Here is a 16,944-nt window from a genome sequence, read left to right on the forward strand (position 1 = left end):
AAGGAAACGTGATCGGTAGATATGAAACTAATCCGTTTGTAAAAATTCTCCCCTGCTTTTGCAGGGTGGTCTGCTATGCCCATACAGGCCATTTTCCCCACTGATAATTGCTTGGAGATGTGAACTTGTATAGGGAACCATAAACCAGACTGAATATGAAATTCGTCCTCTCTGTTGCACTTGTCAGAAAAGGAAGACCTAAAAGGCATACTCTAACAGCCCGGGGCTTTTTTCCCCCAAGTCACATCATCATATTAATTATTTGGCTTTTACTGATATACTAGTAACTTTCACAAACTTTGTGCATGTTCAAATAAGAGTCACCTAAAAAACCCCAACTTTAGTCCAGTGAGTAATAAGCTTGATAAACGAATGGTTAGATGTTTAAAAAATGATAGCAGCAAAATCAACCTTTACATTACAAAATTTAAAATTAATGAAAACCATGAGCAAGAAGAGCAACAAAGCCACAATGAGAGGATTCTTTCAAAGCATACTCTTGGGACTTATTTTGTGAACACCTGCAAAAACCAAAAGGGTAAAAATGCTTCATATCTTCATTGTCTTCTAAACAAAGCAAGTCTATTTCAAGGGAGAAAGAATGTAATCCAAGTGCACACACAGTGCATCTGGATTAAAGAACACGGGCAGGGTGAGACAAAAGAACTTTCATATGCACATTACCATCTTTTCGTTGGTCAGAACGGAGGACTTGCCCGGCTGATACTCGTAAATGCTTTTGGGTTCTGCACGGTATTTTCTTGTATCTGCTTTCTTATCTGGGGGCTCCCAGTCGTTTCTGTAGAAAGGAAACCCTATTAGAGCTATTTTCATGAAAATTGGCATCCAACAGGTCTGACTTTGGCTGACTCTAGTCTAATCAAGGAATTTTTATATCTGAGGCACAAAATCGGACTCCGCGCAAAGCATTTACTTGTGCTGGTTTCCTTCTTCAAACAAACAGATCCCTGTGTTTGCTTCACAAAAGGCTTGAGGTGCCCTGTGCTCACAACCAGACACCGGGAAGCGGAGAGAAGAGAAAGAGAAGAAAGGAAGCAGCAGCGCTTGCTCTGGAAAAATCCTTCACCTTGCTCTGCTCTCAGGAGCTTCTCATTCCCCAGACATGCCTGTACTTCCCACTCAGGCTAGTGCAGTGAGAGAGAATGCAGGTCCCGGAGCCAGGCAGCTGTGGCTCCAACCCTGCTACAGCACTTGCTAGCTAGCTGATCTGGGCCAAGCACTTTGCCGCTACCTACCTTAGTTTCCTCATCTGAAAAATGGGGTTGCTGTAAGGATTAAAGGAGACAGTATGCCTCAGCATGTAAATCACTTAGCAGAGCACCAGGCCCCCAGGAACCACTCAATAAATGTTATTTGTTATTATAACCATGTTCTTCTTCACTATTCCACACCCCATCCGGTAATCATCAAAACTGCAGCCTTTGGCACAAGTACTTAACCCGATCCAGTGAGGGATTTCAGAGGATACGTGAAGCCTTGGAAATTATTTGCAAAATTTTTATACATGCACATAATTGCACTTTGCACTGTGATATTATATTCAGTTTTTCCTGCAAGGCTATAAACTTCTTGAAGGCAGGGACGATGATTTATGTATGTTTATATTCCTCCATAGCATCTGGTTCAACCTGCACACAGAACGTACCCAGTAGGCGCTCGATGAACGCACTTGTAAGGATTTACGGGTATACCCAGCCTTCCTTTCAGATTAATTATCAAATTCCTCAGGCAGATGTCACTTACGTATGTGTGGGATTTCAAAAACAGCCGTTCATTTGTCTATGAAGATGGAAAAGGTTTGGAGGTGTGAAACAGTGTGTATTTAAAGGAAAAGTAAATAATTCAGTTTGGCCAGGGCCTTTTCGTGGATTGAGAAGTGGTGGAAGATGGAGCTGGGAGACGCATGGGACACCAGTCCAGATGGCACAGGAGGCTGCTCCAGCGGGCAGAAGACTCAATAAAAGACAATCGGGTCATCTGGTGCGGGCATTAACAGATGACTGATATGACTGTAACCATGCGAGCCTTATGCTTTGATAATGTGTTGAATAAATAGATACTAAAAAGCGTGGCTTCATTTTAAAATTATATTCTCTGCTATGGGCCCCATCAGTATGCACAGAGCAGAAAAACACATGACAAATCCTACGACTAAGATTTCTCTTGTGAAGAGGTAAAAAGTGACGATAATCATCGTCAACATTATTTAAGTGCATACTGTGAGCCAGGCACTACTAGAAACGTCACATGCAGCATCTTGTTTTATCCTTGCAACATCCCTATGAATGCAAAATATATCCCCATTTTACAGATGAGAACATTGAGACTCAGAAAAAACAAGTCACTGCTAATAAGTGACAGAGCAGGGATTCAGACTCAGGTCTGCTTGACTCCTGGCTCCAATGATGCCTGACCCAGAGAAAGAGATTGTGTATGAGAACCTAAAATCACAGAGCTGATGAGAGCACTTACCTTTCTGGGCTTGATTTTAGCGAGGAAGAGCGGGTCGGGAGGGGAAGTGTAGCTGACCTCTTAACTACCTTCTCACCATCAATGTAGTTCATCTCACTTTTTGAGCGAGGCACAGAAAGGGGAGATTTTGCTGGAGAAGGAAAAAGTGGGTGTGAAAGACTTTTAAAACAGATGAAAACTGAAAACAGGAAGATGTCTTCCCTCGTCCACCTCTCTCCCTTCCTCCCCTACAAGCAAGAAATTCTAAGTCACTTACTGTCTTCAGAAAAGGAATATCGAGGAGAGTACAGATCTGAATCATCATCTAGTGAACAAAACAAAACGTGATCAGGAGACATCCGGCTAAGGTAAGAGAACCGAGTGACACGTCCCCCACTGCCACTGTCCTGCACCGGCATCCAGCCGTACCCGGGAGCCCAGCGGACAGAGGAGGAGCCCAGCACCAGAAGTTACACCACGGCAAACCACAGCTCAGAGCTGGGTTTGGAGAACCCACCCAACCAAACCAGACCTGTAGTCAGGAAGGTACGTTCATGACGCCTGAGGAAAGACTGCTCCTGACACCCAGAAACGCAAAGGGACAAATAGCCAAACGCCCTCTCGAGAGAATTTCCACAAGCAAAGCTGGTCCCCAGCCTGGCTGAGTGGGAAACGGGCTGAGATAGATGCCTGGGTGCTCATGCTGTCTCTGGTCCATACTGCTGAGTTTCATGGCGTCCCCAGGCCCGCTGGGTGGGATGGGGAGGCCTGGAGGTGTGGTTTCTAGCTGCCCAGCTCAGCTGTGACCCATTTCATATGCTAGGGTTCCATATACAATATCATGGAGCAAAGAGGTACTGCAGCTAAGAAAACACTTTGAGAAACCCCTCATAATCATTTGTTTTGATTCCACCTCAAACTGGTTCCTCGAGTAGCTTTCCCCTTCCTTGGAACCCCAGATGCCCTCGGCAGATGTGGTTACACGGTTTGCTCTGCAAAGGTGCTGCTCACGGAAAGTGCCTCAATTGTGACTCTGGACCAAATCAAACCCACATGGGTTTCTGTGGTGGGAGATGGCTCTCCAAGGGCACAGCACACATCCCTAAATAAGTGGAACACCGACTGGGGCGCTAAGGCCGGCAGAACAAAGACAAGACATAAACCCTTCATGGAGATGGCTGCGTTGAACTAAAAATGAGACCGCAGGTTCACTCGCGAGAATAGGTTTTCCTGTTGGGACTGTCCTGGAAACCCAGGATATTTAATCACTACATCCACGATCCCAAGAGGGATCACTACATCCCTCCAAAGAATTTCCGCAACAAGAGTTAGGCTGAAACAGCCTCTCCCGTTTTCTAATAGCTCGCTAACCTGAATTCAGAATTCATGAATATGGAATGAAGACCCAACTCCTTCCCTTAACATCAGTAACAGCTCTAACAAAGCACATGAACTAGCCTGCAAGGACAAGTCAGAGAATCCGATGTAAGGTGTCGATGGCTAAGTGTCAGTCAAGTCCTTATCTCCACGCAAGCCATTTTAAGTTTCAGAGCAGAAAAGGCCAGAATATTGTTTTATAAAATGTAAATAAAGCTAACACTGCTATTATTTTGAGTATTATTCAAAACCAGTCTATCTCCCCTTTCGTCTCCCCATTTTATCTGTCCCAGGTCTCCCCAGCTCCAATAATGGAAGGGCTTCAGGTACCAAGATATCTTTTCTCCTCCCTCCCTCCCTCTTTTTGCTTTGATATTGACAGGGCTTAAGGTTTTTCTGCCAATTAGCCAAGCCTTCCCTGCTATAAACTGAACATGCAAGCTTATTTATGTTAGCTTTTGAAAATAGGGTAGAAGAAAGAGATAAAATGGGATCCAGAAATACACAATTTTTTTTTTTTTTTTTTTTTTTTTTTTTTAAATTATATATTTATTTATTTTTTATTATTATTAATTTTTCGGTACGCGGGCCTCTCACTGTTGTGGCCTCTCCCGTTGCGGGGCACAGGCTCCGGACGCATAGGCTCAGCGGCCATGGCTCACGGGCCCAGCCGCTCTGCGGCATGTGGGATCTTCCCGGACCGGGGCACGAACCCGCGTCCCTTGCATCGGCAGGCGGATTCTCAACCACTGCGCCACCAGGGAAGCCCTTTATTTATTTTTATTTGTGGCTGTGTTGTGTCTTCGTTGCTAAGCGTGGGCTTTCTCTAGTTGCGGCGAGCGGGGGCTACTCCTGCTTTTGTTTTGTATTACTGCTTTTGCTTTTTAACAGAACTTCTGATTATTGTACTGATAAGATGCCACAGCATCAAAGAAAACGAAAAATCAGCTTTGAATGCAGAGATTTGATTGGAAAAATGGTGCCTGCCAAATGAGTAATTACCTTAGTTAGAAACCAGTGTAAGTAGTGTTTAAAATCCAGCCTAGCATTTTAGCTCAAAACACTGTATCTCTGAATCGTGGGGAAATTACAGCCTAGCAGCAGATGGTAAGGCGAGGGCTAACTTATAACCTCGTTCTTGAGGTAAGCAGCACAGTTTTCATGAGGGAAAAATGGCATTTAAATATTCAAAGGTCTTTTAAAAAATTCTCAGCTCTTTAAAAGTTTTTGCTCCCTAGAGCTTTCTAATGTGGACTTCTAGAGGACTTGTTAAAGGAAAACGAGAAACAGTTCTTCTGAGATGGAAAAAAAAAACCAGCATGGCTTGGACAGTTAATCCGCATATTTTGAAAGTTAGAAGAAGTAGGAAAGAGAGGGGTGGTGGGTGAAGGCAACAGAGAAGTTTGAATGACTGAACCTTCTTAAAGCTGTTTCTTGCTTGGTGTAAGTGGAAAAAGAAATCTCCCCCATCTCAGGCTAGCACAGGGCAGGGGCGTCTCCGTGAACTAGCTTTTCATTTTTCCCAGTGTCCACAGGATCCAAGTCTGACACGTGGATTTCAGTTCATTGACTTTCAAGTGGGCAAACTGAAGTTGCACAGATTCATCTGAACACTAGCAATCAGGAAAAGTTCCAGGGGATGTATAATTTATTCTTTTAATAGTTAATGTTTGTCTTGCAAATCTAATGGAAGAAAATTTTACCTATATTCATGAATAAAAATAATAGCTGCTCCCATTATTAAGAGCCTAATAGTAACTGGTAATTTACTAATATTGCCTCACTTAATCCTTGCCAAAACTCCTGGAGGTACGTAAATATCTATCTTAGAGACAAGGCAATTAGGGCCCAGGGAGGTTAAGCAAATTTGCCCTTAGCCATACAGTGAGAAAGACAAAGCAGGAATGGATTCAAGGTCTTTCTGACCCCACTTCCCTACCTATGCCGCCCCTCATCCCTGTGATAGGGATGGGGCTTTGTCCTACCCTCGTCTGCCCAATCCTGGGGAGAACTGTGGCTATTCCATTATCATTTTTATTAGGGAAGAGGCAGGGGAGGGTGTTCTTTTGAAACTCAGTCATGCACTGCAGTGCTGGCCAGGCTGACTTCTAGCCCTTGAAGCCTTTGCTCTACTTTTCTGCAACACGCCCCCCCCCGGTGACATTTAAGCAAGTTTTCTGAGTTACCCCACCACACTTCTAGCTTTCCTCCTGCTCTTCTCCAGGGAAATGGGTAAAACTAAGTCACTCTTGCTACATCTTTCACTTGCTGCTTCTTGTACCTTCTCCTGGCAGGCTAAGTCTATACTGGGACAGGTGGAGATGCAGCAGGAAATACACTGAATGGGAAAACTGGGTGTAAGGTTCACCTTCTGCATTTCTATACACCAGAGCTGGCCAAATATGTGTATGTTTAACCATAGTTGAGACACACTAAATGAAATGTTTCTCAAGTTGTCTATGAACACAGACATCATCTATGCATGAAATCCTGCTTTCACTATTTCTCCAAGAGTCCTTTCAAAGAATGCCCTAGTGGGCTCAGCAGAGCCGGGATCTTGTGATCCCTACTTGTAGTGGAGCCACATGCTGACTGTGTCCTTCAGAGCCCCAAGCAGCAAACATCAAATCTTGGCAGCAATACCCAGAACTTCCTGTGCCAGTGACTTCCAGAAAACTCTAACACTAAGCAGCACTTACTGGGGATGAACAACTCACTCCTGAGCCCTGAAGACCCCTGCCGGGCTTTGATGTTTACACACCAGTGATTGCCCTCTGGGCTTTGGCAATCTGTTCTTGGAGGCTCCTTTTAGGGACAGCTACTCTCCTAAAACTGCCAGGAGGCACATAATTGCCTTTCCAACCACACCAACTTTAAATAGACTAAAAAAGACTTCTTCAGTTTTGTTTTTTAAAGAATTTATAATAATCTTAAAGACACTGGAGAAAGTGCTGTTTGTTCTATAAAAAGTGTGTAATTGACCAAAATGGGACGACTGACAAAAAGCAGTATTTGCATAATCGCTTGCCTATATCAATTAAATTTCAATTTTATGCATTTGTTAGGCCTTTAAACTTAAAATTATTTTTCTAATATCAGTGGCTCATTTTTAACACAATCTTTTTCCACTGCTCAAATTAATCCCTTTTCCTGCTTTACCCCACACGCTCAGGAGGAGAAAGGATAAAGGGGTCGAGATAGACACACACACACCCGCCCACCCAACAAACAAAAATGGTCAAACAAAAATGTACGCAGAGGTGGGTATAAAGGCTAGGTATGATTGGGGAGGAAGAATAAGAAAAAGGGGGAGTGGGGCAAGATGGTCAGGAAGAGTCCAGGGAGCTTGGGGGAACAGCCCCCAAATCATCTATGTTCTGGTTAGAAGCAATCAAATTCTAAATAATGAAAAAAAGATCAATATAGGCTGTTAGCATAGCTACAGAGGACAAATGCAGAAAAGAAATCAAATGTGAGGAGTAAAGAGAATGAGACGGAGCAGGACAGGAATGAAAGGACCAGAGGGCTGGGAGACAACTCACCAGCCTCATCTCCCGGGGCGTCCCTCCCTCGAAGGTGGAAAGGGACTAACTGCTACTCTCTCTTAACTATCTCGCAGGCCAGGCTTCCGCGCTTGCTAAGCAGAGGACTTCTGGGCAGCTCTAGTTAGGGGAGCAAAGGTGACGGCTGCGAGCGCTCAGCCCCTCCTTGGGGCAGTACTCGCTGGAGTTCGGGCACAGATCCTGGCCAGGCCTCTTTACGATAGAACCATTTGCTTGAATTCAAGCAAAATAAGGCTATTCTTAGAAATCCTTTAAGGCCAGTAGAGGATTATCTTAACTCAAATATAGATATGCTTGGGAAAATCAGCCTCCTAAATCCTTGCCTTAGTGCACCCCCATCTAGGAACGGGGAAAAAGCTCAGTGAGACTGACCACTATGACGTGCTAAGTCACCACAACCTGAGGATGTCCTGAGGTTGTGTCTTGAGTCACTTCACCAGGGGGCGGCAGTGGCCACCATCAGCCTGACAGCAGTGGAAGAGGCATCCAAAAGCAAGGGAAAAAGCTGGTCTGTGAGATTTCACCCTTGGCTGATACGATAGCCCTTTATCCTGACAGGGCCAAATGGGTTCTCACTGGCATGGACCACGAAGTAATACACCAGTTACTCGGCTTTGCTGATTTGGAGGCATCATTTGAAAATATCTCCCACTTTCTTGACATGAAGCATGTCAAGAGAGCCAGCATCATCTGGCCATGTTCAGAGCAGAAAAGCGAGTTCTTTTCAATCTGTATTCCCCACTCTCATTCTATATTCAAATCCCCAAATTTGCCCTGGCCAGTATCTCCTTCCTTTTTTGGAGGATGAAAAGGGTGGCATTCCTCCACTGCAGTGGTTCTCAGCCCTGATCATGTGCCAAATTACTTGGGGAGCTTTCCTAACCTCATATTCCTGAATGCCACACCGGGAGACTCTGGCTCAGCCGAGCGAAGCATGACTCACTCAGAAGCAGGGCAAGCTGGATGCCTGGAGTTAGGCATCAGAGAGCCCCTGGCGAAGGGGCCAATCAAGAACACAGTGCAGCAGGAGAGGGAAAGGGATCAGCAGAGGAAATAAAATACCCATGTCTGGGGGGCCCCAGAGACCTGGGTTTGAATCTTGGCTCTGCCACTTGCTGTGTGATTTTCCACAAATTATTTAACCTTTCTGAGCCTCATACCCTTTATTGACAAAAATGAGGACTTACCTCACGGGGTTGCTGGGCGGATGAACGTGAGATAACAATTATCATGCACCCAGCATGGAGCCTTGTCTTCAGTAAGGGCTCAAGAGATGGCAGTGCCAAGCACAGTCACTGCAGTGGTTGTGCTATTATCACCATTAACAGGATTCCACCACAGGGCTATTTCCTAAGGCTGGAGGCAGTGGAGGGGTTTCTGAGGCTGTTTCTCCACAGCATGTCCCTCTGGCTCCTGCTTCAGGAAGAAACCGTGGGCAGGATGTCTGAAGACTCAGTCTAGCAGCCCCTCCATGGTTTGGGTGCAGCAGTGGGTGGCGCAGGCTCTAGTCTCTATCAATATCCCCTCTCCCCACGCCCACAATCAGAAAGACCTAGTGGCATCTCAGATGCTGGGAAGGGACATGTGCCTTTAAGAGAGAGACTGGAGTGTAATTCACAAACAAGTAGCTTTGGGTCAGAGAGGAAGGAATGAAGGGCAGGAGAGGGTGGGTCAAGGGAATGTTTAAAAGAAAAAGAAAGTAAAGTTATCCCCAAAGGATTTCTGGTAAATTCTTTTTATTTTTGATAAGCTTTCTAGGGACCAGGGTATATAGAGAAATTATAAGCAATAAGTCTTCTGAATTCATTCTACTCTTCCGAAATTTCCTAGCCCTAATTCCTCCCAAGGACCCCATGAGATAAAGAATAATCAGTTGCTCCTGTCCCCTAGCGTGGTCTCAAAGATTATAAAATGATTAGAAGTGACTGCACCTTGTTGGAATTTGCAGGCTTCTTTAAAAGTACATTTTAAATCTCACTGATTAAGACATGATAATTCTATTTATCTTCTGAAAGTCTGGCCAGAAGTTTACTTTTTCACTGTAGCTGAGGGCGGAGGTGGGGTAAGGTTGCTAAGCTTGACACAAACTTTCACATAATCCTTCACTATTTAGGAGAATCAGCTTTGAGACACTTAGAAATGTCTTTTATATACTGTATAATCAACTAGAATTTAGACAAAAAGCAGCAGCCCTTAGGCTAGGTTTTGATAGGTTTATTGCAAATAATTCTAGTTTCAAATTCTGAGTTCAAACAAAACAAAAAAACCAGCAGTAACAACAGTCTCCTCCCCGCAGGGGACAGACTCCAGAATGACACCTCACATTTCTGAGTAAATCTATTTTTTAATGCTCGTTAAAAACTATGCGTAGAGGCTGCCTTGGTTAGGTGCTAATGCATCTTTAACACCCTTCTTTGAAAGGGATAACTCCTTCCCATGTTAAGAAGGGTGTGCAGAGCCCAGGGCCACCGACTGGACTGGTAGCGCGGGGCGGGAGTGGTACCGAGGGCAGGGCTGAGGAGGCCCTGCCAGAACTCACAAACTCTAAACCTGAGACTCTCTCATTACTTAAAAAAAATTAAAATGAAAATAACAATTCTTTAAAGTGAGCTAGCTCAAAGATTTCTCTCGTTTGTAAAAAGCCTTCATCTAATTGAATACATCTGTGATCTATGTCTGAATCTGTCATCTAGGCAAGAGCGGGGGCGAGACAGAACCTACCCTGTTTTTAAAAAAATCTCCAGGGAAGAAGACTTCTTAGAAACTTGTGTTGAAGTCTAATCATCTTGGTTATTATGAATCTTTTATATCCAATCTAATTTTCTTCCTCTTTATCCTTTAAGATGATTTCTTCCTTTTTGGTCTTTGAAAATAAAAACTGGTAAGGTCTGCTTCCTAAATTATAAGTGAAAACTTATCATGTCATCCCTTACTTTTTTTTTTTTCCTTTTTTGGCTGCGTTGGGTCTTTGTTGCCGCGCCCGTGCTTTGTCTAGTTGCAGCCAGCGGTGGCTTCTCTTGCTGTGGAGCACGGGCTCTAGGCACGTGGGCTTCAGCAGCTGTGGCTTGCGGGCTCTAGAGCGCAGGCTCAGTAGTCGTGGAGCACAAGCTTAGTTGCTCCGCAGCATGTGGGATCTTCCCAGACCAGGGATCGAACCCGTGTCCCCTGCATTGGCGGGAGGACTCTTAACCACTGCGCCACCCTTAACCACTGTCCCAATCCCTTACTCTTTAGGCCTCATGGGAAAATAAGCCTGACTTGACGGGTACCACCAAGCAGACGGTATCGTCAGCCAGGGTTGCTAGGTGCTGCGCCTGATGACATGGCAGCTCTGGGTATGAGGCCAGAAGGCGAAACCCTGTCTTCAGCTCAAGAGCCAGGCTGACTGGAAGCTGCTGGCACTGCCTGCGACAGGCCTAAGGCATTCTTCCAGGCTGACGGGAGTCACTGTTTTTCTCCACAGGACTCCTCCAGGTGGCCTTCCTCTGCCCACGTCTACGGGATTCTACACCTTCAGGCATGCTGTGTGCTGGTCATCTTCCCTAGGAAGGAATCCTATCTTATGAGTGGGTTGGGTTCTCCAAGTCCAAATAAAGCACAAATCAAAAATTGCTTTTGATCAAAATTACCCTCAAAAAATTTCTCACTCGTCCAGTTCAGTTCGCTGTTTCTGAAGCAGTGCTTTTTGGCTATAGCATCAGCACCCCAAGAGCAAAAAACTGGGTTATCCCACGCCAGATAGACTCTTGCTGGAAGTAAGGAGGTCATTGATTAAAATGAAATCAACAGCTTTTAATTTTTTAAGTATCAGTCCCTTCAGGAGACTTTCCTTTTTGTTCACAATAGGCCCCAGGCATGAAAGGGCTGGAAACCACTGACGGGCACATCACAGGGAGACTAAAAATGGAATATGGTATTTTAACTAACACTGTATCTAACACATCTCAGCGTGTCATCGCATACATGTTAAGTGATCAATAGAAGTTTGGTGAATGACTGAATGGACGACTTCACCAATGATGAGAAGGGCTGTGGGCAGGACGGTTTGCTGAGCTGACTGGAACAGAGAAGCACTAACTCTGCTTCTGAGATCCAAAGCCTTCACTCAGCAACACTCTCCAGGCATGTGCTAAGGACCTACTGTGTGCCAGCAAGGTTTTCTGGGGCCTTCTGGACACATGCTCTCACAACTGCCACCATGCTGGACACAATGCGATGAAGTAGCCTTGTCTAATTCCCTGCCCGACGCGAACTTGGGAGAAAAGAGGACACAGCTTATTCGCGGCATTGTCCTCAGTTCCAAGGACAGCATGTGGCACACACGAGTGCTCAATACTACTTGAATGAATGAAGCTCAGAGCACTCAACATCTCATCCTACAAGAGCATTTGATCAGAGTGCCTCCTGCCTACCCCACCCACTCCTCTCTTTCTGGGTCACTCATCTAAAAATCAGACAATCCCTGAGACCAGAATAATTCTCAGGATGTTGCCCTTCACTCACCTTTTAGAACCTTCTTTGACACCTAGGCTATTTACCCCGGAAAAGAATATCTTTTAGATATTCTTTGTGTGGCCATCCACCCCCAGCAGGTCCAAATTCCTAGCCAGCTCTTTCATGAAAAGGTTCCTAGCTTGGTCAAAACCCTTATTTTCAAGGGCTATCATCTCCCACCATGACTGAATCCCATACCTGGATATGTCTTGGGGAATTCCCTACCAAGGAGATATACCTGGAGATACACCCAGGACAAGAGGGGCCCAGTGGAGAGTTAGTTGCACATATGGGAACCAGGTAATGTTTCTCTTGCTGACGCTGGCACGTCTACCTCCTGCCCATGAGCCATAATGACTCAGCTTCCCCGAGTCAGTGCGCCACCACCAGCATCACGTGACCGCCCCCAAATACAAAGCCCTGGGTATCTGAGTACAGGCAGCTTTTCCCAGAGCCCCACACGTTCAAAGTATCGTAACTAAGCCACACTGGTGACCCCATTAATCTTGTAAACTCCAAGGGAATAGGATTAAAATACCACCTGGAGAGACTCCTGTTAGCACAGTCGGCGAGGAGCAAGAGAACACCACAAAACACAAGGTTAGAGGGAAGCAAATGATGGGGAGAGAGCTCTTAGCCACCAGGAAGAACCCCAAGGTGAAAAAGAAAGTAACAGTATCGGTACAAAGAGAGGCACATGATTTTCCTTTAATTACCTTCAGATTTAGGACTAGGAGTAGATGCAGGAAACTGGTAGGTAGGAGTGTAAGGATTGTCCTCTGTAGCAGAGAAAAGCAGTGGATTTTGAAACTATCCACCACGAAGTGGAGGAAGTGACAAATCTCCAATGGATTCTTTCAAATGACTGATTACCTATTTTAGTGTTATTAAAGCACACGGCATTCACACTTGAAAAGAGATTAATGAATTAGAAAGGACTTGGTTATTTTAATATGGCACATCATGCAAATAAGTGAAATAAAATGTCTGCCAACCAAAAATGACTATAAAAACAAAATCTAAAAGCCAAATCTTATTCCTAAAATGGAACTATAAGAATTAATTTAAGGCTAGGACAACAGATACACTGTCTAAGTTCATGGTACCTTCAGAATTTTGCTGGATTTCAGGAAGTTCAGGGAATTTGTACGTAGGGAAATAAGGGTTTTCTTCAGGAGTGTCTAGGCAGAGGAGCAGGTTTGGTAGAGAGAATAGAGGAAGATACAAATGGAGAGAATGAACGAATAGGAATCCACACACAATTCAGGCTCCTTGAATTCTGGAACATACTAAGCTTCACCAGTGATGAAAGAAATTCAAATTGCTTTTAAAAATCCAGTCCTTTTGCCTGAATTACTGAGACACGTCTAAAGACACAATATCATTTCTCTTCTTGGACAAAGAATTACATAAATACAGTCTCCAATAAGCAAAAGGCATTTAGCACAAAGCTTCAAATTTTCACCTTTTATGGGCAAAAAATATTAAGTATGCTAATAAATTGTGTGTAAAGAAAACAACTGTCATCAAATGATTTTTTTAAAAAATCAAAGCTTGTGCTGTAGACATCAGAATCAGGGCAAATTAGTGGATTCTTAATTTTTCAAACACCTCTGCCTAGGGCAGGTAGTTTCGCTCAGAATCCGTAATTTAGGTTGAGTTATCATCTATAATATATGAGAGGACCAATGCTGCCTGAGGGGCAGAATTACATATTTTTCACATATGCACCTGTATCTTGGCATTTGGGCCGCCAAAGCTGGATCCAAAGGTGAGAGAGACACAGATTGCTGGGGAAATGGACATTGGCTTTAGGAAGTGACCAGTGGAACTGACACCATCTGATCAGACAGCCAGCATCACCACCGTGACTGAGCTCATCTCCCTCAAAAAGACTGAATTTACTCTTGGCTCAGAAACACTAAATACTGAGCATCTCAAAATTTAGAAACAAATTGAAGAGGAGGACCCCCACGTTCATTCTGAACACTGCAGGAGCTAATTAACAGTGATGCTAGCTGGCAGCCACGGTTAATCAGAGAGACTGGTTATCTGCGTCATAGGCTGACCAGACAATGACCAGATGCTTTTCCTTTGCCTTCGTGTGTCTTCTGTGCCAGGCGGCCAGACTGGATTTGGCCACAGGGAAGGACAGGATGCACTGCCTGCAGGAGGAGTGGTACCCTTCCCACAGTGCAGCTGCATCCTGCCCAGCAGCTGAGTGGCGGCACAGGCAGATGAGAGCTGTGGGGCTTGCAACCTGCCTGAGCACTGGCCTGGGGTTCTCCCACCATGCTGGGTCCCCTGCTGGCAGCCCAGCAGGCCCCTGATTTGGAAGCACTACTCTCCCAGCTTGAGCGGGCTTTGTTGTGTCAGCTCTGGACTGGCTCTCAGGGCTCCCTGCCAAGTGCTGGCTCCCAGCTGGGGAAGATTATTTTTCACATTAACACCATCATACAGGTGCACCATGCGTCCTACTTCACAAGGCAGAATTTGCTCTCATTTGGGCCCTGCCACATCCCTCAGAGGAAGGGGAGGGGAACAAACACAGAGAGGTACATGATTGGCCCACGGTCACATGAGTGCTTGGGGGGACTGAACCCAGACGAGAACACTTTTTAACCCCCAGTTCATGCCTTCTCAACTTGCTCTGCCTACAAGGCAGTCATGGGCTGACACTGGGAGGTGCACCTAAAGCCAGAAGCAGGTGGGAGTCGAAGCTGCTCACATCCCAGGCAGGCAGACGCTAAAGAACGCGGGCAGAGTGCTGGGCTCAGCCTGCTGCATCCCCAACATCTGGGAGGGAGGACTTGGGAGCCGACCCGAGCTCCCACATGTGAGGCAGGCGCACAAGTTCCCCCGCCCCCTCTGCCCTGAAGGTGCATGGCTGGGCTCAGGCAGGCCCGGGCCTAATGAGGTCAAGCTGCAGGGCCCAGTCTTCTGGCCAAGTGAGTTTAGGTCCTCACCACAACAGTCAACATATGGGCACAGCACAGCTTCTACAAATGAAAATCAATACCTCTGTTTAGTTTGTGGATCTGCTTAAACATGGTCTTGTACCAGTCTTTTGATCTCTCGGTGTTCTGGAGAAAAAGAGTAAAATAAAACGGAAATCTCAGCACGTTTCAGAACTTCCATGATTACGAAAGCAAAATGCAAAGTGACAACGTCTCAAGTCAAAACTCATGTAATTCTATATATCTTTGTGATCTTACATTGAAATCTTTTTTTTTTTTTTAATGCAAAACTGTTGAGAAAGAACAGAAAAACCAAGGGATTCAGACCTGAATCTGCGGGGTAATATTTGGTCAAAAGGATGCAGGTTTTGAAACCAGTGGACAAGGATCCACTTGAAATGTGTCCATTCTTAGGTAATTTTTAGAGAGAACCTCTCTCCATATATAGATGACTAAACTGAAGTAAAGGCTCCTAGAAACGTAAGAAACAAGGAACATATGCTTATCACCCATTTCAGGTTACTCTGTAGAAGTGTATCTAAGCCACCCGCATAGGGCTAGATTTAGAATGTATACATTAAAACGTAACCCATTATAGCATACAATGCCAGAGAGTTTCTATCCTAACCACAAAGCTGTATTGTTTTTTAAGATAAAAATAAAACAAGGAAGGAGACGGGTGGTTAGATCAGATACTTTCACTCCCACCTTACAGATGAGAAAATGTGATACAGAAAGTCAAAGGTCACAGAGCCGGTGAGCAGGTGAGAGGGAAGGCTGCCCAACAGGATGGTTAGCGGGAAGGGTCTGCTCTGTCACCCACAGGTTGTGCGATCCTGGGATCCCAGGGCCTGCAGGAGGCTGGCGGGTCTGCACGGCGGGGAGGGCTACGCCAGGGCTGCCACGAGACCCACCCTGTTCTGAGGCCCTGCAGGCTGAACCCACCCTGTGTGTCCCCGAGAGTCTCCCACTCTCCCTGGATGACGGGCTATCTCCCATCCAAGGGAACTTCTTCCTGAACCCATGGTGGCAGGGACCCTGAGCCTCGCACTCTTCCCAGGGTTCTCTAACCCTGGACTACAGCACAATAACGAAGGAGACTGGGAAACACTGCCCACGACCTTCTCCTCTTGAACACACACATGCCTGAAGCCTCTCAGAAGTTCTGCCACAGAGAAAGCAATCTGCCTTTGTTCCACCCAGCTTTCCCCCACATTTACTTGACCATGAAACCCTTTTCTCATGGATTTAGAAACAGCTAACATATGCTTTGGGAAAAGTTGTCACCCAGCTCTTGGAGGCCCTGCAGGCCTCAGTGGGCTTAGAGAGAAGACAGTGCCGAGGACCCTCCTTTTGAGGTCTCTGCCACCCACAGACGGGGTTCACATGGACCCAGGGGTGGACACCTGTCACTGGCTTAGGACAAAGCCTAAGAAGGACTTGTAGGTTCGCACTCGTACCCGGAGTGGGATGCCCACATCATCCATGGAAACATCGCTTAGGTCCTGAGTGCTCTTTGCCACCCGCCCGCTGTCATCCTTCACCTTCTTCTCAGCAGCCCTGCCAGGGGAGGTGGGTTTTTCCTGAGTTGGTGCTGAGTCCTGCTCTCCCACTCTTCTTTCCGAGACGGGGTCTGGAAAAGAAAAGCAATCATTAGCTGAAGCTCTTCTGGTGGCTCCAAAGCAAATTCCCCATAAACAATCCAGCTAGGGTACAGTGTGTCTGCCAATTCTCAACTGGAAGGAGCTGTGCTTAGAGCAGGGGTCAGCAAACCATGGCCCAGCCCCCGGTTTCTGTAAATAAAGTTTTATTAGAACACAGCCATGCTCTTCGCTTATGTATTATTTACTGCTGCTTTGGAGCTACAATGGCAGAGCTGAGTAGCTGTGACAGAAACCGTATGGCCTGTGAAGCCTAACATATTTACCATCTGGCCCTTTTTTTGTTGTTCAGTATTTGTTTTTTATTTATTGGATGAAAGATTAGATTCTGTAGTGTTTTACAATTTTCAAAAGTTTCACACACATGATTTCATATATTCCCATAATAACCCTTTGTCCTCCTACCCTTACCTTGCCCCT

The 16,944-nt window shown here is 45.6% G+C and overlaps 1 protein-coding gene across 45 annotated transcripts in view; it reads right to left on the reverse strand.

Annotated features, from left to right (window-relative positions):
* SORBS1 (sorbin and SH3 domain containing 1) overlaps positions 1 to 16,944 on the reverse strand; it is a 221,161-nt gene that overhangs the window by 64,366 nt on the left and 139,851 nt on the right. For 27 of the 45 annotated variants that reach the window (XR_008616329.1, XM_055081458.1, XM_055081454.1 and 24 more), the window contains 7 exons: positions 16,324 to 16,496; positions 14,926 to 14,989; positions 13,013 to 13,087; positions 12,623 to 12,685; positions 2,750 to 2,797; positions 2,494 to 2,623; positions 685 to 799 (listed from right to left, as the gene is read on the reverse strand). Coding sequence is in view for 44 of the 45 variants with exons in the window: in XM_055081458.1 (XP_054937433.1) it covers positions 685 to 799; positions 2,494 to 2,623; positions 2,750 to 2,797; positions 12,623 to 12,685; positions 13,013 to 13,087; positions 14,926 to 14,989; positions 16,324 to 16,496 (668 nt within the window). In the remaining variant the exon portion in view is untranslated. The remainder of the gene's footprint in view (positions 1 to 684; positions 800 to 2,493; positions 2,624 to 2,749; positions 2,798 to 12,622; positions 12,686 to 13,012; positions 13,088 to 14,925; positions 14,990 to 16,323; positions 16,497 to 16,944) is intronic. The other 18 variants (XM_055081486.1, XM_055081483.1, XM_055081484.1 and 15 more) reach the window with 4 other exon arrangements.

The sequence above is a fragment of the Physeter macrocephalus genome, chromosome 20, assembly GCF_002837175.3.
Source record: "Physeter macrocephalus isolate SW-GA chromosome 20, ASM283717v5, whole genome shotgun sequence".
NCBI classification, from domain to species: domain Eukaryota; kingdom Metazoa; phylum Chordata; class Mammalia; order Artiodactyla; family Physeteridae; genus Physeter; species Physeter macrocephalus.